Genomic DNA, 22,256 nt, shown 5'->3' with positions numbered 1-22,256 from the left:
CCAATAGCATAAAAACAAAAAAAATTCGAACATCACCCTTTCTATAGCCAATTTATGCAGCAAATTACACCATTATACCACCAAAATCGCATTTCCAGAGAAGAAAAGGTTGGACAACAATTTAATTGACTCAAGAAACTGTAACTCTACTAAATTAAGCTAGAATTAAAAGGTTTAGTAGTTCCAAACTCAGAATGGACAATTCAAAGAAGTTGAGCACAATGAAAAGCTAGATGAGGCCATAAGAGATGGTATAGGTTGAGATTCAGTCATCTTTGCTTAATGAAAAAGGTCTTTAATATATTTACTTTCACTCATCACAATATTCTTGTCAAAAAGGTAGTTGGATTTCAATACCTAGAAAGTAGGCAAGTTTACCCAACTGCCTGAGAGGAAAATTAGAGTTCAACTTCTGAGTTTGTTTCTTCTAAAGAAATATAAAGATGCAAGTGAAAATGATATCATGAAGATATACGAATAGGTGAACAATATGAGAGGCATATGAAGCTTGTGAGTTTGTTAAACCATTTTCTAGGTGCACGTGAGAAACCAAAAGATGAGTAAAACTGAAACCACAAACAGAAGTCACCCTTATGAGGATTGAGAATCCTAAGTTCCACCTCAAACAGAGGATTTGACCATTCAGATATAACTTGCCAAACATTCACCTAAAAAGATATAAATATATACATCAATTGGTGCACTTCTTTATAATAACTTGAACCAATTCATGCAACCAACAGGTACACCTATATCTATAAAGAAATATATCAAAATGTAGTGAGAATAAAATATTAAAGTCACCAAATGTATGCATTAAAGGATCACAGAAACTATTAAAATAGAATTTTGATTTTGATATAAAAAAAAGTAGCAAAATAAACATGTACAACTTTTGCTCTTAAGTTGAATGTGGTTATTATTTGTGTGGTCATTAGCTTGTACGGGGAATAAGAAAATATGTCAATAGGTAGCCATAAAGGCCTACCATGTGAGAGTTTCATTTGTTTGCACAGTAAGCTGATTTTGAAGATAGTAATATGTCCAAAAGAATAGGGAAGAGGATGAATAAATAACCGGGAAACAGGGTTTATTGCAAATAGGGCCACAACACCATTAGCCGAGTGTCCACTAGCCAATACCACAGCTAGTTAAAAACAAAATATCAGAGTTTGAAGTTTCTAATCAGAAGCGCCATACATGATAGACTTCATTCAAGTGAGAACCTTCTTGTGGTTTTATACACATAAACAACTAGCCTTGGCAATATATACATTTTAAAAAAATGAACAATGAATATTACTGCTTAAATATGATTCAAGTTTCTAAATTGTGAAAATATATGTACACATCGAACCCTTAAAGCAAAATCAGGGGCAACAATTTGGTTTCTTTAGGGTTCTAGGTTGATGAACATGATAATGTGAATGAAATTTTGTGGAACTTACCTCAACCAAGATAGCCTTTGACGAGCACGATAGCGACACCACTAGCCCCACCAATGAAGTTCCTCAACCTCCACACCCCAACCCCTCAACGCAGCAACCAACCCACGACGAACCAGCACCAGCACGCACTGTCAAGGACCACCACAAGTGATGAAAGTGCGTGTAGAAAGTGAGGGAAGTCTGTGAAGAAAGAGACGACCACTACACTGGCCTCACCCTGCGATAGTGGAAACACTAGTCACGCCGCCACAACACCGTCAACACACCACCACAATGCCGAAGTAACGCTGACACCGTCGTCACACCGTCGCAGCACACTCTGAAGTGAGAGAGGAAGAATTGGGGGATTTCTTGCGCGAAAACAATTTGGCAGAATGGAAGAGGGAAATCCCAAATCTGATTTCATTAAGGCCTATACTGACGATCAAAGGCCTTCGCTAAAATCAGTTCCATTTACCGAAGGTTCTAAGCCGTCCGTAATCACCAATTCATGTGCCCTTCAGTAAAGCCTTCGGTAAATGAAATTTACCGAAGGACGAAAAGCCGTCGGTAAATAGCCTTCGATATTTAGCGCGTTTCTGGTAGTGGATGAGATAATGAGTTTGGAGCTTTGTTGTTCGATTCTCTCAGAGGTAGGGTGCCATGTTATGCATGAAGAAGAATCCAGCCCTATTTTGCTGGAATAGAAAGTTGCACTTTTTATACCAATTGTGGTTTTAACTAGCATAAAAAGTGGAAACCTTTTATATTGCATATATTTATGTCGGTTCTGGAACTAAGATAGAAAGCCTGTTTAACCAACATTAAAAGGCTACACTGGATTAGTGGCATTCAACATCGTTTTATATTAGTCTGTCCCTATTAGTTTCAATTTTAATTTGTTAACTACAAAAGCTTTTATTAATCAATGAAGATTAAAAGTATTACTTATTGTTATTTCTAGACTAAAACAAGTATTTAAAATCACTAGTGGCTATCCATTTATGTCCTACAAGATTATAAAACTAAGTATGCTATGATACTCAATTTTAAGTACATAGTGTATCATCATGGATGTCACCTTTCATGAAACACAATCCTTTTATGTCAGTCCACCACTTTAGGGAGAGAAAGCACTTGAAGTGGATGAACTCTCCTTCTTGTCATTATCATTTTTGTCTTTGCAGGATGCCCAATACTTGAGCAATGAAGCTACCATAGTCCACAATGAGGAAGAAGAGAAGGAAGACAAATTTTTTGGCAAAAAATATGGAAGAAGATAACAACCCACTTCGACTCTCGAGCAAGAAAAATTGTCTAATCTGGAGGTGAGGATCCTTGAAGATATCAATAAGGAGGAGGTAAGTATTAGTGAGGATTTACCCATTGCATTGAGAAAAGGAAGAAGATCATGTGCTAAATATCCTATTTCTCAGTATGTTTGCACTAACAATCTCTCTAATAAGCACAAAAGTTTTATTGCCGCCATTGATGCCACAGAAATTTCTACCTCAATCTAGGAGGCCATGAAACTTTAACATTGGAGTCAAACCATGAAAGAAAAGATGAATGCATTAGAAAGAAATTCAACTTGGGAGATTGTTGATAAGCCAAGAGACAAGAAGGCAGTGGGGTATAGATGGATATTCACAATGAAACATAAGGCAGATGGGACAATAGAAAGATATAAAGTTAGATTGTTGGCAAAAGGATATACCCAAACATATGGGATTGATTATGAGGAGACATTTGCCCCAGTGGCAAAGATTAATACAGTTCGAGTTATTCTCGCTATGGCTGCCCATTTTGGATGGGAGTTACACCAGCTGGATGTGAAAAATGTCTTTCTTCATGGAAATCTAGATGAGGAAGTGTACATGAAGATTCCCCCAGGTTTTGAAGTGAAAAATGAAAGAAACAAGGTATGCCTCTTGAAGAAAGCATTGTATGGTCTTAAGCAATCCCCTAGAGCATGTTTTGAAAGATTTACAAAAGCAATGGTTTCCTTGGGATACAGACAAAGCCAAGGAGATCATACTTTATTCATAAAACACTCTTCTACAGGTAAACTCACTTTATTGCTTGTCTATGTGGATGATATGATTATTGCAGGAGATGATGAAACAAAAAAGTTAGCATTAAAAGAAAAATTGGCAGCTCAATTTGAAATGAAAGACTTAGGAAAACTCAAATATTTTCTTGGAATAGAGGTTGCCTACTCCAAGAATAGAATTTTCATCTCCCAAAGAAAATATGTACTTGATCTCCACAAAGAAACAAGAAAGCTGGGATGTAGAACCTCAACAGTTCTTTTAGAATAGAATCACAAAATTGGAAGTAAAGAAAGTGCTCCTGTAGAGAAGGCCCAATATCAGAGATTGGTGGGAAAACTGATTTATCTATCACACACAAGACCAGACATTGCGTATGCAGTTAGTGTAGTAAGTCAGTTTATGCATGATCCAAGAGAAAGACACATGCAAGCAGTTGACAAAATTCTCCAATACTTGAAGTCAAGTCCAGGAAAGGGGATATTATTCAAAAGGGAAGACACATTGACTATGAAGATATATACTGATGCTGACTATGCAGGTTCTGTTACTGACAGAAAATCTACTTCTGGGTATTGTGTATCTCTTGGAGATAGTCTAGTAACATGGAGAAGCAAAAAGCAAGATAGAGTATCCCATGCTAGTGCAGAAGCTGAATTTCGAGCCCTTGCTCAAGGAATGTGTGAAGGACTCTGGATGAAAATCATTTTGGATGATCTTAAAGTCAAAGTGGAGAACCTTGTGCAACTACACTGTGACAATAAGTCTGTTATGAGCATAGCCCACAATCCAGTACAGCATGACAGAACCAAACACATTGAATTTGATAAACATTTCATCAAAGATAATCTTAATAGAGGCTTTGTGATTACAACTCATGTTCTTACAGAACTTTAAATAGCAGATATTTTTATAAAAGGGCTTCCTCTGGGTAGATTTTAAGATCTTGTAGGCAAGTTAAGAAGGATTGATATTCATTTACTAACTTGAGGATGAGTATTGTAATTTGAGATAATATCTTTAGAATCTTTCGAATTAGAGTAAATAGATATATAATCTTTTATTTTATTTTACTTTTCTTAGTTTTTCTATTTCTCTTTTTAAGAGAACTAGATTATTACAAATAGAGGATATGAAAATGTATTTTTCATCATTTGAGAATAATAATAAGAAGACTTATTTTCTGCTGAAGTTATTATACCTAATGCTTTAGTTTATGTCAAACAAATGAGGTATATATTGTGACACAAGCAATTCAATCTTTCATTGCCTAAACTGAACATTTGTTTGGTTTTATTCTGGATCCTTCAATATGGATCCTAAGGGTTTCCATAACTAAATTAGGGGAAAAAGTTGGATTCTTTTGTTGACCTTAAATGCGAAAAAAAAAGGTTCAACAAATGGTGTCATTGTTGAGGAAATGATGACTTAAGTATTTAGTTTGTTTAGTTATCCTTGCATTCATATTCTTAGCATTCTGTTTTTCTTTTAATTTTTCTGTAAAAGTTTCAAAAATCTAGATTATGCGGTTCTTTCATTTTATTTTTTTTATTCCGTTGGTGTTACCTCTTTAATGAAGTGCATGACAGATTGAGGCCAATTTTTGTTGTTGATTTTGATCCAGAAATTATTGTTATGCTGTAATGTTTGGATCAGACATCATGGATTGGCGAAGAGAGAAGACAATGAAGGAGTTGGACAATCAGGAGATAGATTATCGGCCTCTCTACATCCAACTACAGGTACAAGAGATACCAAGTTTTGAGCAGAAAACCAGATTGATAAAGCTCATGCCAAAATTCCAAGGTTTGGCTAATGAAGATCCATACAAGCACACTAAAGAGTTCAGTTGGGTATGGCTAGTAAAGTTCTTGATCATGCAATTATTGAAGAAATAACCCAGGTTTATTCTGAACTCGTGATTCCCATTAATATTCCTGAGGTTCAAGCTTATTTTAATACTTTTGAGTTTGAAAAATTGAACCCGTAGAACTTACCAGGGATATTGTTACTATCATGACTGTGCATTCTTATATTCTTGATTCAACATTTTCTATTGAACATATTGATGTATCTACTGCTGTTTAAGATTCGTGTATTGATTTTGACATAATTTCAATTGAAAATAGATTTGCAGCATGTGATGATGCAGCTATTGATTCTCTTGCTGCTAGTGAGATGATTTTGGATGAGCTAGTCCAAGTTTATTCTAAACTTGAGATTCCAACTGCTTTATGTGAGTTTCCTACACATTTTAATGCTTTTGATATGTTGCACATTGATTTTATAGAGTCTATAGCTGAAACTAATGCAGTTCTGCATGTTCATTCTAAACTTTTTGATTCACTTTTAGCTATTAAACCTATTAGTATAAATGCTTCTATTTTTTTTACTCAACCATGAATGATGATAATTGTCTTAATCTGGATGAAATTTTAAATGGTAATAGCTTTGAGATGAATTTTTATTCTGCTGTAGATTCATATGGTATTGCTGACTTTGATTTTGATTTTGCGGTTGATTCGAACAAGGCTGCTAAATATGGAAGTGGTGATCACACTAAGGAAATTCTGTTGGATGAAGGAAGGATTAATGACGCTATTAAGGCTACTAGTGCATGAGGAGTTGCTACTACTGTAGCAGATTACCTGGAAAATGCAGAAGCAACAACCTTCATTGGATTGAGAGTTGTTGATGCTGCAACAAATGGCATGGAAGGAGAAACTTATCTGTTTGAAGAGAATTAAGCTGCATAGAGTGGCTGAAAGCAAGGGATAAACTGATATGCCTTTCTTCTTGCTTTCTCTTTTTAATAATAATAGGTTGTTACTAATAGATAGCATAGTGTAGTAAATAGTAGAATAAGAAGTATGTTGTTTTTCTAATTGTGCTAGTTTTAGATCTGTTTCTGTTTTAGTTTCTATAAATTGTATATAAATGCTTGTATGTTTGTAGATGGTTTTGTTTTAAGTAGTCGATAGTTTCAATTTTATGTTTTTGGTATTAATTCTGTATAAACTTGTTGTAGCATAATTGTACAGTTCTGTTTTTCTGGTTTGGTCTAAGTAATAAGATTTTTCTGTTTTAACGTTTCTTTAGTTGTTTTGAGTGTTTAGATAGTTTCTTTTCTTTTGCAAATAAGTAGACTCTATTGAATTTTTTGAGAAACTTTTCAAAATGTCCCATTAGTCTCTTCACGAGCTTCTTTGACATATAATTCTTTCATTCATTCTTTAGGTACACAAAACTTAGTTCCATTAAAAAGAAAGTCATCTTGTCTATAAAAATTATTAAAAGCTATTTTTTTACAATCTTTATAAATTTTTCTAAAATCATGATCATCATCATATAGTTCCTTAAACATTTCAAAACCAAACACTTTAGTTTCAACCATGGACAATAAGGCATGTCTCTTAGATATGGCCTCAGCTACATCGTTTGCTTTGCTTTGTTTATGTTTTATAACATAAGAAAATTGTTCAATAAATTTTATTCATTTGGCATGTCTTTTATTGAGTTTGCCTTGACTTTTAATGTATTTAAGGTACTCATGATTACTATGAATTACAAATTCCTTAGGAAGCAAATAATGTTGTCAAATGTGTAAGGCTTTCACTAAAACATATAACTTTTTGTCATAAGTGGAATAGTTTCTCATTATCCCTTTCAACTTTTCACTAAAATAGGCTATAAGATACCCTTGCAAGAGAACACCTTTTATGCCAACATTTGAAGCATCACACTATCTCAAAATATTATTCAAATTTTGGTAATGCTAAGACAGGTGCATGTGTAAATTGTCAGAACAATGCAACGGAATGATTAGCATGAATAACAAACCAAAAGAGAAGGTGAATTGGTTTGTTATTACAAATCGTGCCTTTAAATATTTTTTCTTTTAATTCAAAATCTTTAATGATAATTTAAAACAAATAAGAGAGTAAGGAAGAAAGAAAATTGCACAAGTGATTTTATACTGATTTAGATCACAAGGATCCTATGTCTAGTTGTTAATCTCAAATGAGGATTAACAATCCACTATCACAAACCAACAAATTAGACAAACTAATCGATGAAATAAGGAAGGAAACTGATGAACCACTCTAGGTCATCCCCATGAGAGTTGTAGGAAAGGCCTTACACATAACGACGTCATTAGTTGAGTATAAGTAGAGATGACAAAAAAATTCACACCCGTAGATATCCACAGATAAAATCCGCGACGGATAGTTGATACCCGCGGGTATTTACTACCCGAAACCCGCAGATAGCGGGTATTTTAATACATGCTTATAAACGGGTCGGATGCAGGTATTATACTATCCGTACCCGCGAATATCTGCTACCCGCAAAAAATAAAAATAAAAAAAATAATTTTTATTTTATTAAGTTAAATTTAATTAAAATTAACATTAATTTATATTTTACAAGGTTATATTTAATTAAAATTATACTATATGAACTATACTGATCAGAATTAATTGTCATTTATGGACAATTAACAGGTATTAATATGTTAGATTCCCTTACTCTTTCCAAAATATACGGTATTGATTATTGATTATTGAATTTGATTGCCTAAAAATATACTCCACTAAAGGGCTTCTGCTTCGCCAGTGAATGTCTTGGTAGAAGATATGATTTCTTTGAATTGAGGTTTATTCGTCTTTAAGTAAGCACGCAACTCAACAAGAAATTTCCTTACCTGACCAAATTCTAATGAATCAAGATAACCATTCATTTCGGTATAAATAGTTACTATCTGTTCTTCCACACTAAGAAGAGCTTATTAGGGATTGCTTAAGCAACTCGAACAATCGTTGACCTCTTGTTAATTGATTTTGAGTAGCTTTATCTAGATCAGAAGCGAATTGTGCAAAAGCTTCAAATTCTGCGAATTGTGTTAATTCCAATTTTAATTTACCAGCTACTTGTTTCATGGCTTTTATTGATTATTGAGTTTGATTGCCTAGACCTTTTTATATCTTGAGCGTGAGAGTGTCTTCTGCAGGTCAACAATCCATCAGAGTAGATGACATTCTAGGAAGGATGAAGTTCAAAAGAAAACAAAGCAAAGAAGAACGGCTAACCCTCAGACCAATTCAACCGAAACAAAAATTAAATTTTAATTTAATTTATATTATATTATATATATTTTTTGTAATTTTATTTAAATTTTATTTTAATAATTTATAAAAATATTTTTTTAAAATATTTACAGATATCTTCAGATATTTTTTAAATATCTGCACGAACAACAGATGGATTTTTTTTTTGTCGGATCGGATTGTGGGTAGGTACTCTTCGTACCCGACCCGACCCGTTTCCATCCCTAAATATAAGTTAACTTATGTAATGTAGACGACAACACGCTCATCCGAATATGTGTTGCCATCATAACAGGCCAAAGCTAGGCCTTTCCATTTCTTAGGAATAGGGTGTCATGAGGTTGATAGCATTTTTCTTAGGTATAAGGTGTCATTGATTTAGTCTATGAAAGGATGATAGCGTGTGGTGAGACTTAGGAGGGGTATGGTACTCGCTTTAAGCCTTGTTCCTATGAACTGGTTGTTTACACCAAGACAACATTGTTAACAAATTTCTTGTCCTTTTTCTTTTCAATTGTGGCCTCAACCTTAATTATCCTCTTAAACGCTATTTTATTCTCTTAGTATGCCCATCTCCTTAGGACTATTTTTTTAAAGTTCATGAACTCTTGTTGCATTTGGCCTGAGCTTCTAGGATTACAGCTATATCGACTAAAGATGGCCCTACTTCCTTCTCTTCAGCCATTATATTTTGGTGAACACCATACTTACTTTCTTTCTCAAACTCAAGTTTTTTTCAAAAATTAGACATTTTCTTAAAATAATACTTCTCAACTTGTTAAATATACTAATAAATTGAAGGATATCTTTCAAAGAAACTTCAACTACATGAGTTCCTTTAACCTTTTCAACGTCAATTAATCTTTCTTTTTCTTTGAATACTCATCCTTTATAAAATGAATGGATTCAAATCAATTTTCAAGAATTAGAGAATACTCAAAATGATTACTAATGTCGAAAATAAAATCAAAACCTAATTCTTATTATATTAATAGTAACATTCTAATAGATAATAACCATTTAGTAATCAACTATTAATTTATATTAAATAGTGTTTAACTTTGACAAATAAATATGGACTCCAATTATCCTAAAAATAAATCAAAACTAAACAAAATTAACCACATGCACTATAATATTTTTGTTTAATTTCTTTTAATCATAAAGTTTTAAAATTATTTAAATAATAAATTTTATTTCATATTTTATATTTAATCAACTATTTTAATTTTAAAATTAAAATGATTATTTATAATAAAATATCATCTATAGAATAAATAAAAATTATTTATAATATGTTTTAATACAATTGTCTTATTAAATTTAACTATTTTCTTATATTAAAATAATTATTTATAATAAAAAATTATTTACAAAATAAATAAAAACCATCTTTAATAAAATTATAATAATTTTACTTTTATAACTAAAATAATAATAATAATAATAAATTTATTATTTTACTTAACATTAAAGAGGTTGACATACATACATATTATATTATATTATATTATATATATATATATATATATATATATATATATATAACACATATTTCTACTCGTAAAATAATTACTTAGTTTGAAAATGGTCGATTAAAAATGTAAAACTGAAAATAATTTTTACATTATGAGTAATTTATTTATTACATAGATATAGTTTTCTGATTATGGACAATTGTTTAAGCTAAACATAGTTGAATAGGTAATACTGGAAAAGAAAAAAAAAGTGCATATTTTGAAAGGAGAATCCTTTTGTTAATGTATGTTGGCATTGATAATTATTTACTAAAAAGTGATCTTTCATTAGAAAAAAGAAGTTTAAAAAATGGCATGGTTTTGGAGAACAATTTTCTAAATGAAGCAAGTAAAAAGAAAGAAGCAGAAAATCCTTACATAATTTTCACAGCAGATCTGATTTACAAGGTACAGAAATTGAGACTAAACTTTTGTATCTCACACTAACTAACATCTGAGAAAGTTGAACACCTAGAACACATATGTACAAGAGATTATGTGTTCAAAATATCTACTACTGTTACCAAAATTGCTGTTGTTGACAGAAAAACCCAAAAAACTTTTAACTGCAATAGAGGTTAAGATCAGGTAGTTGAAAATGTGACCCCTTATTCTCCACCGTGCTCGTGTCTAAACGAGTCTTCTTTAAGCATCGAGACTCATCAATCACAGAGTACATTGAAGGACACTCGAATCCTTTAGCAATTTCCATCAACATCCCCTGCAACTCTTTCAAATCGTAATGTTTTTTCTGCAACATATATATATGGTTGCCATGATCAATGTCTGTCTTCAAAATGCTACTGTTTTCATCTTATACAAATACTTATACTTTATAATCTAAACTACCCAAAGGATCGTTATATAAGATGAAGCATTACCTCTCTCCTCGCTTCAGCCATGAGAGACAACATTTCTTCCAAAAAATCAGAAAACCCCTGAAAGTAGAGAAACACACATAAATGTTTCGTGAACACAAAAGGAACCAAATTTGAATGCACATAAAAGGCAATGACTCTGAAGCACGCACCTCGTCCTCTCCTTCTTCAGGATCATGCAAACCCGCATCATACAGAGTTCTTTTCTTACTGTCCGACAACACTGCTCCAATAAATCACAAAGAAATGAGCAACAAAACTTATGTAATTCGCAATACCATAATCATTTCTATGATATAACTTGAGAAAAGGCACAATCTTTTACTCCTGAGACGCAAGAACATGAAGCAAACATACCCGAATAGGCTTCTTGAATTTGCTGGAATTTGTGTTTGGCTTCTCCCAGCAAAGAAGGCATCTTTGTCCACCTATCAGGGTGCCATTGCATAGCAAGCTTTCTGTAAGCACGCTTTATCTCTTCCACGCTAGAATCCGAACTAACACCAAGAATGTTATAATAAGACGACCCTTCTTTGCAATAACCCATGATCGCAATGAACAAACTTACAGAGTCATGAAAAGAAAGTGACAATTTTGTGTTGTCCTTCAGCTCATGGAATTGCACCCAGATGTCAATGAAATAGGGAATGAAGGAAAAGAAGGTGTAACGGGTATTTATTATTATAGGGAAAAAAGGGTGATTTTGGAAATGAATGGTCTAGAAGAAATATCTGAGAAAAAGGAAGATAAATTATTCCAGCACCTGGAATGTTCGTGAAGGAATCATAGATATTTTGACGTGGGAGGAAGTAGATAGATATTTGATAGAGAACATATACATGTGGTTGTGAATGTGACAGTGGGTAGAGATATTTTAAGGTTGAAAGTTTGATCAAAACGTCATCGCTTTTTGTGTGTCGTTCTGACACTCCTTCCACGTGTAAATCAATATTTTAATGGCGCTTGAACTGTAATCTCACAAAACATGTTATGGAGAAAACAAAACCGTACACGCAAATATTTTTCACACAAGAAAATAACAAAACCGTTGATTATTTTTGGAATTTGATCCAAGGCATGTGCCTTTTGAACTGTGTCCTTCTTCTTTTTGGATATTGAGTAGATCTTCTTGGAGATGACGACAGTTCATCTTCTTTTTCTTTCATGGAGTATTCTTTAACAGTTGATTCTTCTGAAGGTTTTTCTCTCTTAAGAACTTTTGTGGAAGTCTTTTTTGGCTGGTTTCAGAGCTTTTTTTTTTTTTCTTTCTTGATGATTTCATCTTATCAAGAATATTTGAGGTTGTTAAAAACTTGATTTCCATTGCATGAGAAGATTGTGAAGAATTTTGTGAATATTATCAAAATTGTTATAGGTCTTGTCTAGTGATCTTTTCACTTATTTAAAATAATTTGAAATAAATAATTTGAAATCAGTTGAACATGATTTAGATGTTTTCTTTGTCTAGCATGGTGAATAACTTACACTATTCAGTTAGCAAACTCAAGTTTTTTTATTTTTACTTCATTTGAGGCTTCATATATGACAATTAGATGTTTCACGTTTCTTTTGTTTCCTTGAACAGATGTACTTTTTTATATTCTTCTTCAGATAAAACACACATTAGCAATTTTTGAACTTTAGAGTTAAGAATGTAATTGAATTTTTGCTCATTGGTTCACAAGCTTCTCTATAAGGGCAGGTATATAGTTACAATTATCAACCACATCCCACGTGCTGATGTGATAGGATTCCAAGAATGCAAAATGTCATCATTCTTTATTTCTAATAATCAAACTTTTAGAGGAGGCATGTTGACAACATATCCTTTGTTTTCCTTCACCAGGATTGATGAATGATTATTTTGTATTATTCACTTAGGTTTCCGCACCTTATTGTATTAGTGAATTATGTTTAATTCTCAATTATTGTCTCATTTTCACTATTTCAGCTTAATTTGACTAATAATTCTTATTTTAATTAATTTGAATTATTTGAGTGTAATTATTCCAATTTTTATTTGCAGGACAATTTTGGAATTATTAATGGGACTTCAAAAGGGCAATCACACCATTTATTATTTCTCACATCACCATTTAGTTTTAATTTTGTTTTAAGGTTAGCTTTTGGGCCCGCTTTTTGGCATATTTTGTAGAAGCCTATATGAAGGGCAAAATTCTAATTAGAGGTTTATAAACCCCAAAATTAGATTTCACTTTCTCCTCTCTCTTGATTTGTGTTTTCTTAGGTTTTGGACGTTTTCCACTCTCCCCGTTTTTGGGGCTTTAGGTTTTTGCTCTTTTTTCTCCTTTATTGTATTGAATCTCGTTTTTATGTGCAATTCCATTTTTGTTTTCCATTCTTACTTCATTCTCCATTTTCGTTTCTATTATTGCTTGTTGTTTTATTTTAGTGTTTTGGGTTCCTTTTCCATTTTTATTTTACCTTGCTATTTCTAATTTCAATCCGAATTCCATTTCCGATATGCGCTTTTGTGCTAGGTTTTCATTTTTGTTTGTGTTTTTTAGATTATTTTGTTTGTTGCATTGTGCTCTTGAATTTTGTTTTAATGGACGTATAATTTGGTTTGGTTTGGTTGTTGTTAAGATTGAAATGTGCCATGAGATTTCTGTACTTTGAATTGTTATTAGTTGCCTTGTCTTGCACCTTATTCAATCTGTTTTTGCGCTTGCAATTAGGACACGCTTAGTGGTTTAATTAGTGTTTGATTTTCGCTTAGTTAATTGGGTTGTGTGTGCAAAATTGATTAGGACATGTCTGTATTTGCTAAATTCACGTTTTTGAAGATCGGATTTTCCTTCGCTCAGTTTGTTAATTCGTGTTGGATTAGGGATGAAAACAGTGTTTAATCATTGTTAATTTGGGATTTAAACATTGCAATCAAAACAAGGACGAACCGTTTTCAATTAGTGTTTGAATTCATGCTTTAATTTCGTTCATTTTAGTTCACAAAATTGTCCATAAACCACCCCCACCACGTGTTTGATCTATTGCCTGAACCATATTTGGTCTTTGAGAAACGACTTAGGAGTCACTTCCTAGTCTATACTGCACTTTAATTGCATATTAATTTGATTTGGGTACGACCTTGGTCAAATTTGGCGTCGTTGTTGGGGACCAACGGTTCAGTCTTGGGTTTGTCTTAGTGTGTGTTCTGTGATCGTTCTGTGTGTTTTGTGTTGAGTTGTGCTGGTGCGCTGGCGATGAGCGACAATAACACAAGGATGTTAAGCGGCACTAGTGAATAGTGTGTTGGAACAATCGGTACCAATTTTGTGCCGCGGGAATAAAACTCAGAGTACGATACATATTGTTTAAAAGTGAAGAGTGATGAGTGCATATTTATGTCCACATTTATGCTTTAAAATTAAAATTTTTGATAGAATATTTGTGCTTAAAACGATTTATTTATAGAGGATTTGTGATTATCAGATTTAGCGTGTTTGGAAATAAAAAGGGCTTAAAGAGTGATTTTAATTGCATAAATTATTCTTGGATGTTCTAATATTTATTTGTGCAGCTGAGGTTAGAGTTTTATTGGTCCAAATTGTAATTTAAAGCCCAAAATCAGATTTTATTTGATAAATAATATACAGATGGGCCACAGACAGTTTTTACCCTTGCACCCCCAGATTTCCCTACATGCACCCCCAGTTTTAAACCAGGCCAACCATCAAACCCAAACACTAAACCTTTTATCCCACACCCCTAATTTTCCTTCCCATACCCCTCCTACACTTAATAAACCAGATCCAATCAGAACATGCCACCTCATCTTCTTGCCACGTCATCAACTTCCACACTGAAACCCTAATTTCCCTCTGCAGTGAAACCCTAGCCGTCAACTTCCGCAGCCGCCGCCGTCAACCTCANGCGTCCTCGCCGTCAGCCACCTTGAAGCCGCCACCGTCAACCTTCATCACCTTCTTCAACAGAGACGCTGCGAAACCCAGCTTCGCCACCATCAATCTCCACCGCGAAGATCCAAGTTCGCATCACCTTCATCTTCTTCGCGCTGCTGCCACCATGCCGCCATTCAACCTTCAAGGCCTGCGACCATCATTCTCGTCGGAGCGCGAGACACCATCCACCAGAAACGGAGATCTGCAGCGCCTCCATGACACGCCACCTTCTTCCTCGACGCCGTCACCATAACCACCAACCTCCATGTCCTTATCCAGCAACCTCATGGTAGCCTTGACCTCCACGACAAGCTGGTATTCTTGGATCAAGACCACCACAACAAGCATACAATCCATCAGTAGCACCATCCAAGGTTGGTTACACACCTACAGATATTAATGCGGCCATGCATAGCCTTTCACTATCTCAACCAGATGAGAACTGGTATATGGACACTGGTGCTACCTCTCATATGATGGCGGACCAAGGTATACTCTCATCTTATTTTTATTCGAGCAAAGATCATAATATTGTTGTTGGTAATGGTCATTTGATTCCTATTCATGGTCATGGAAGCACTACACTATCCCCAACCCACCCTTCTTTAAACCTAAACAATGTGTTGCATGCCCCAAAACTCATTAAAAACCTAATATCTTTTCGTAAATTTACAAGTGACAATTTGGTTTCTGTTGAGTTTGATCCATTTGGATTTTCTATGAAGGACTTGCAGACGGGGAACCATCTAATGAGGTGTAACAGCTTCAGAGATCTCTACCCCATTCCTTCCAAAAATTAGACCATATCTTCCCCAACATTTCCTATAGCCTTAACTACCTTGTCTCCTAATTTGTGGTACAATCGCTTAAGCCACTCGGGACCTACTATTCTCAAATCTCTTTGTCGTCAGAATTTTATCAATTGTAATAAAGGCAGTAATGATTTTTGCACTTCTTGTCCTCTTGGTAAACATGTGAAATTTCCATTTAATGCGTCTTGTTTGTTCACTGAATTGCCATTTGATGTTATTCATAGTGATATTTGGACATCACCTATATCTAGCTCTTCTGGCCATCGATATTATGTATTGTTTCTTGACAACTTTAGCAAATTCTTGTGGACTTTTCCCATTTCTAAAAAATCACAAGTTTTTTCCCTCTTTCAATCGTTCACAACTCTAATTAAAACACAATTTGAAAGAGACATCAAGAATTTCCAATGTGATAATGGAAAGGAATTTTCTAATAGTCAATTTCAAAAATTATGCCAACAAAGTGAATGCAATTTCGATTCACCTGTCCTCACACCTCTCCTCAAAATGGCAAAGCTGAAAGGCAAATTAAATCAATCAATAACATTGTGCGGACCTTATTAGCACACTCATCCATGCCACCTTCCTTTTGGCACCATGCTCTTCAAATGGCCACTTATCTTCTAAACATTCTTCCCACCAAAGTTCTCGGATATTGTTCCCCAACGCAAGTCCTCTATCAGAAAGATCCCATTTATTCCCATCTTTGTGTCTTTGGTTGTCTATGCTACCCACTCTTTCCAGCCACTGCAATTAATAAGTTGCAAGCAAGGTCCACCCCATGTGCATTTCTTGGCTACCCATCACATCATAGAGGTTACAAGTGCTATGATCTTTCGAGTGGAAAATTTATTATTTCCCGTTATTAATTTTTGGTGAGACACAATTTTCTTTTTCAAAAATACATGATCCATCCCCAAGTGTGTATGACCCTTTAAGTGAAGACACCTCTCCACATTTAACTCATCACCTATGACCAACTCTCCCTGTTACAAACCCCACCACACATCCAGGCCAAGACTCGCGACCACCTTCTCCTCAACCAACCCCACCCGCTCCCACCATTCAAATCTTAGCCTCACCAAATACTCCTTTCTCTTCTTTGACCACTATCCATCAGCCCCCAGTACCCAATCCCAGGCCTCACCAAATGACCACTCGTAGTCAACATGGCATAGTTAAACCAAACCCCAAATATGCCCATAATTTGAGTACTTCCACCACCACCTTTATTTCCCCTTTACCTAAAAATCTAGTGAGTGTTCTTCATGACTCAAATTGGAAAAATTCCATGACTGATGAATATAATGCTCTAATTAAAAATAAGACATGGGAGTTGGTACCTCGACCTCTTGATGTGAATGTAATTCGGCCTATGTGGATTTTTTGACATAAATGTAACTCTGATGGTTCTTTTGAAAGGCATAAAGCCCGTCTTGTAGGTGATGGCAGGTCACAAAAGAAAGGAGTAGATTATGATGAAATATTCAGCCCGGTAGTGAAGTCAGCGACCATTCGCACAGTTTTGAGCATTGCTTTATCAAAGTCATGGCTTATTCATCAGTTGGACGTCAAAAATGCTTTTTTACATGGCACTCTCAATGAAACAGTTTATATGCATCAACCTATGGGTTTTAAAGATTCATCTGATCCTAATTATGTTTTCTTGTTAAAGAAATCACTCTATGGCCTAAAGCAAGCCCCTCGTGCTTGGTACAAGCGTTTTGCAGATCATGTGGCCGCAATCGGTTTCAATCATAGTAAATTTGATCACTCACTTTTCATATATCATAAGGAATCTGACATTGCATATATTCTGTTGTATGTTGATGATATTATCCTAATAGCCTCCTCTGACTCTCTTAGAAAGTCAATTATGTCATTATTAAGTGTAGAGTTCGTTATGAAGGACCTTGGTCCACTGAGCTATTTTTTAGGGATTGTAGTTACCCGTAATGCAACCGGTATGTTTCTCTCGCAGAAAAAGTATGCAGAAGAAATTCTTGAAAGAGCAGGGATGACTAATTGTAAAACTTGTCCCACACCGGTTGATACAAAGCCCAAACTTGGTGCCTCTAATGACATTCCCTACGAGGATCCTACTAAGTATAAACGTCTTGCAGGTGCATTACAATATCTTACTCTTACAAGGCCTAACATTTCTTATGCGGTGCAACAAGTATGTCTTCATATGCATGATCCCAAGAAAAATCACATGAATGCTCTCAAGCGTATTTTACGTTACATTCAGGGTACTATTGATTTTGGCCTGCATCTGTATAAATCCACCATTGGCAACCTCCTCTCCTACACAGATGCTGATTGGGATGGATGTCCAGATACTAGACGATCTACCTCTGGATATTGTGTTTTCTTCGGTGATAATTTGATTTCATGGTCGTCTAAACGACAACCTACATTATCTCACTCTAGTGTTGAGGTCGAATACGGAGAAGTAGCTAATGTTGTTTCTGAATCTTGTTGGATTCGAAACCTCCTTCTTGAGCTCCATTGCCCAATTCACAAAGCTACAATGGTGTATTGTGACAATATGAGTGCCATTTATCTATCAGGTAATCCAATTCAGCATCAACTTACAAAACACATTGAAATGGACATTCACTTTGTACGTGAAAAAGTTGCACATGGCGAAGTCCGTGTCTTTCATGTTGCGTCCCGCTATCAAATTGCTGATATCTTCACCAAAGGCCCTTCGCGCATACTCTTTGATGATTTTCGGGACAATCTAAGCTTTTGTAAACCTTCCGCTTCGACTGCGGGGGTGTGTTAGATATGATCTTTTATAAAATAATTTTTTATTATTTTGAGTATATTTTGTAGCATTAGTTGCCTAAAGGTTAGCCTCAATTATAGCTTGTGAGTTATAATGGCAGCCTAAATTATAGCTTGAAATTTGTATATATTCCCTATCAATGAATATAAAAACTACGGATGATTTCCTCCAGTGTTGTATTCGGTTCCCATTTTTGAGTATTGGGTTCTAGTAGAAAGAACAAATACAACTGATATGTATATTCAGTTCCTGCAAACTTGTATTTGGTTCCTTACACCCCTTATTCGATTCCACTACACCCTTTATTCGATTCCTATGGTGATTTAACCAATTCCATAAGCCTACACACCTCTCCATGCTTTCCTCCACATGTTGATGTTTATCTAGGCAACAACCCCAACTTTTCTTCATCTCCTTATTTCTATTATTCAAAAACAACTTTTTACTTTATTTCTCTCTTATACTTCCTTCTATTGTATATTTTTGCTTGTATATTTTACTTATAATAGTAATAATAATAATAATAATAATAATAATAATAATAATAATAATAATAATAATAATAATAATAATAATAAGGGTTAAATATGTTTTTAGTCCCTATACTTTGGGGCGATTTTGGTTTTAGTCCCTCTTTTAAACTAAGGTACAATTTAGTCCTTCAACTTTAGAAAACTCTAGTTTTAGTCATTTTTACCAAATTTTTTTAACTTTATTTGTTGTTTCAAACGCGTTTCTCAGTTGACATTGAAGCAAAAATGTGTCAAACAGTGTAAACAATCCAAATGCTATAATGAAACGTGCTTGAAACAGTAAATAAAGTTAAAAAAATTTGGTAAAAAGGACTAAAACCAGAGTTTTCTAAAGTTGAAGGACTAAATTGTACCTTAGTTTGAAAGAGGGACTAAAATCAAAATCACCCCAGATACTAAAAACATATTTAACCCTAATAATAATAATAATAATAATAATAATAATTAACAGTAATTGTTTATTCTTTGTAAATATTTTTACAATTAAATATAACATTAAAAAATATCATTTTATATTATTTTAATAATTAGGACATTTTGCTAATCTTTAATTTCTACCAATTAAAGAATTTTTTTTTTATCTGTCACATCAATCAAATTCTGTATTAATTCTCACAAACTTTATTTTCAAATCCACTCTCACTCACTTCCTTCAAATCCACTCAAATAAATAACAAAAAAATTATCTTGAAATCCTCTCAAATTCATCAACTTACTTTCTCCCAAATCATTTCCTCAATGTGAATTAAGCCTAAAAGAAATAGTCCAAATAGTACTTAAGAATGTGAATAGTATGAACTTAGTAGAACTGGAACACGATTAGCAAGGCCCATCGGAAACTACTGATTTTCGTTTTGGTGAAGTTGAAAATAAAAGTAATTTTCGCAACTAGCAACCTTTTTCATTTCCAAATGCATTTTCTTGAATAAAAGGGATTGTTGGTAGAATTTTCAGCTGAAAATAATTTATTGAACGAAGGAGTATGGGCTAATGGTGTCGGGCTTGAAAATTTGGGTTGGGCCGAAATTGGATTGAAGAATCCAAAATCACATACCAAAGGAATTATTTGACGTTAATAAACAATGATTGTGTGCATACATTCAATTTTTTTAATGTGATTATTTATTTCCATTTTTCACCAACTTTTTGAAAATAAATAATTACTTTTTCCAAAATAATCTTTATTTGCATATAATCTTGTCATTTGAACTTATTATAATTTACAGTGTATAAAAAAAAAAAATCTTATACCAAAGTCTTTTTCATAACTAAAATTACGATAATTAAGGATAATAATGGAATGAGACGATAAACAATAATAATAAGTAAAAAAACAATAATAATTATATGTCTCTGTTTTTGAGGTAAAAGTTTAGATCTATTTCTATTTATGTATTTAATTGATGTGAAATTTTTGTTATATTCGAATCTTTATCTATTAATTTGTATTAGATCTATTAGAAATTTTTCGTAATGTAAATATACTATTTTAAATATTAATTAAATCATTATAACAGAAAAAAATTTAAAATATCAAGAGATTAAATATCAAAAGGGTATACATTTTTTTATTCATTGTCAATTTGTAATTATATAAATATAAAAATATACCAAATGAGAATTTAATAAATACTATATATTCTTATGTGATAAAAAAATAAAAATATTAAAAATGAATAAACATAATAAAATGTGTATACAAGAAAACTTATTTAATTCAATGAAATTGATATTTTTATATTTTTTAAAATGCAATACAATGATTCACAAAAGAAAAAAAAAAGAGTTATATAATTGTAATAAGAGAAAATAATACCTTGAAATATTGATAAATTGGGTGGGTATAAAATGAATTCAACAATTGAGAGAGTCTTGAATTAAAAAATAATTCTAAATTTACAATTTTATTTTATCCAAGAATATTATCCTAATAAACATGAACTCTGAATTGATATTTCTCGTTCCACTTGTAAACCATTAACAAAGAAAAAATAAACAGTGAGCATGATCCTGCTTTCTGTTTCTTCCTGTTTTATTTTGGAGATCCCAGGAATCTTGAATCAAGTGGTGCACTTAGTTCTCACTCCTATTTACTAAGAACCATTAATTAATTTTATTAAGATAATATTATGACACAATACAAAATATAAAAATAAAATAATTATAAAAGTGTAAATTTTTATATATTTTAATATAAGAAAAAATAAAATATAAAAATGATAATGTCAAATGAATGTAAAAAATTTAAATATATCAAATAATCATTACTCTTAATTCTTATATGAAAAATATTCTTTGACACTTAAATTTTTTATATTCATTCGATATTGTTTTTTTTATTTTACACTTTTCTTTCTTAGAAAGTTCTAATTATATTTTTATAATATTTTATATTTATACTTTGTATGAAATGATGTAAAAAATATGAGAGTATCATTTCTCTCTTGAATCTACTTGTGCCTCTCTTTTTTTCCTTGCTAGTGGCATATAAACAACCTTCCCTTATGTGTGAAAATGCAAGTCCAATAAAATATTGCACACATTTACTGACATTTGATGTGTTAATAAAACTTAAATGGTTGGATATAACTATTATTTCATATTTAATAATAGTAATAATAATAATAATAATAAAAACCATTGGCGTGATCCAATGGCCTTCGTTCTAGCCAAAGCAATAAATGCCCTTTAGCCTACTTTTTCATGTCATGTCACAAATGATATTTTATTTCTTTGATCTTTATATATAATAAGGAGTCAATCATATTCTGATCAAACATATGATAAAGTGGGAAAAAATACGTAAAATGCAAACATAAGAGTTATTGATTTGAATTATAAACAAATCCTAAATTTAAATTATTAAACATATCATTTTTTTTTCAAACCTAAAGAAAAAGCTTTTTGCGTTGGTTTCTATGCATTGAATCAAAATTTATTAGTGTATTGTTGAGTTTTAAACATGAAAATGGCTTAAAATTAGCATATCAACGTGATACTCATAATCTCATAATCTACAAGTTAGGCACAACAAGAGTTTCTTTCTTTTTCTCTTTTTTTCTTTTTCAGCACAATATCTTCATATCACTTTATTTTTCCTAATAATGTCTTTTATAATATATATATATATATATATATATATATATATATATATATATATATATACACAAATGGTTTCATGATAAAAAAGAAAAGAAAAAATGGTTTCGTAAA

The 22,256-nt window shown here is 32.8% G+C and overlaps 1 protein-coding gene across 2 annotated transcripts; it reads right to left on the bottom strand.

Moving 5' to 3' along the window:
* Positions 1-10,444: 10,444 nt before the first annotated feature.
* On the bottom strand, positions 10,445-11,691 carry LOC106766011 (chaperone protein DnaJ). Of its 2 annotated transcripts, XM_022783070.1 has the most exons (5): positions 11,550-11,691; positions 11,339-11,478; positions 11,134-11,204; positions 10,985-11,041; positions 10,445-10,854 (listed from the first exon to the last, which is right to left on the bottom strand). In XM_022783070.1, exons 1-5 carry the CDS (start codon positions 11,555-11,557, stop codon positions 10,666-10,668), a joined length of 465 nt encoding a protein of 154 aa, XP_022638791.1. In that variant the 5' UTR covers positions 11,558-11,691; the 3' UTR covers positions 10,445-10,665. The 2 variants fall into 2 exon arrangements, with proteins under 2 accessions (XP_022638791.1, XP_022638790.1); XM_022783069.1 differs by having other exon boundaries at positions 11,339-11,643.
* Positions 11,692-22,256: the final 10,565 nt, after the last annotated feature.

The sequence above is a fragment of the Vigna radiata genome, chromosome 7 (assembly GCF_000741045.1).
Source record: "Vigna radiata var. radiata cultivar VC1973A chromosome 7, Vradiata_ver6, whole genome shotgun sequence".
NCBI classification, from domain to species: domain Eukaryota; kingdom Viridiplantae; phylum Streptophyta; class Magnoliopsida; order Fabales; family Fabaceae; genus Vigna; species Vigna radiata.
Note: the sequence above shows the minus strand (reverse complement) of the source record. Positions and strands in the feature narration are given on the sequence as shown.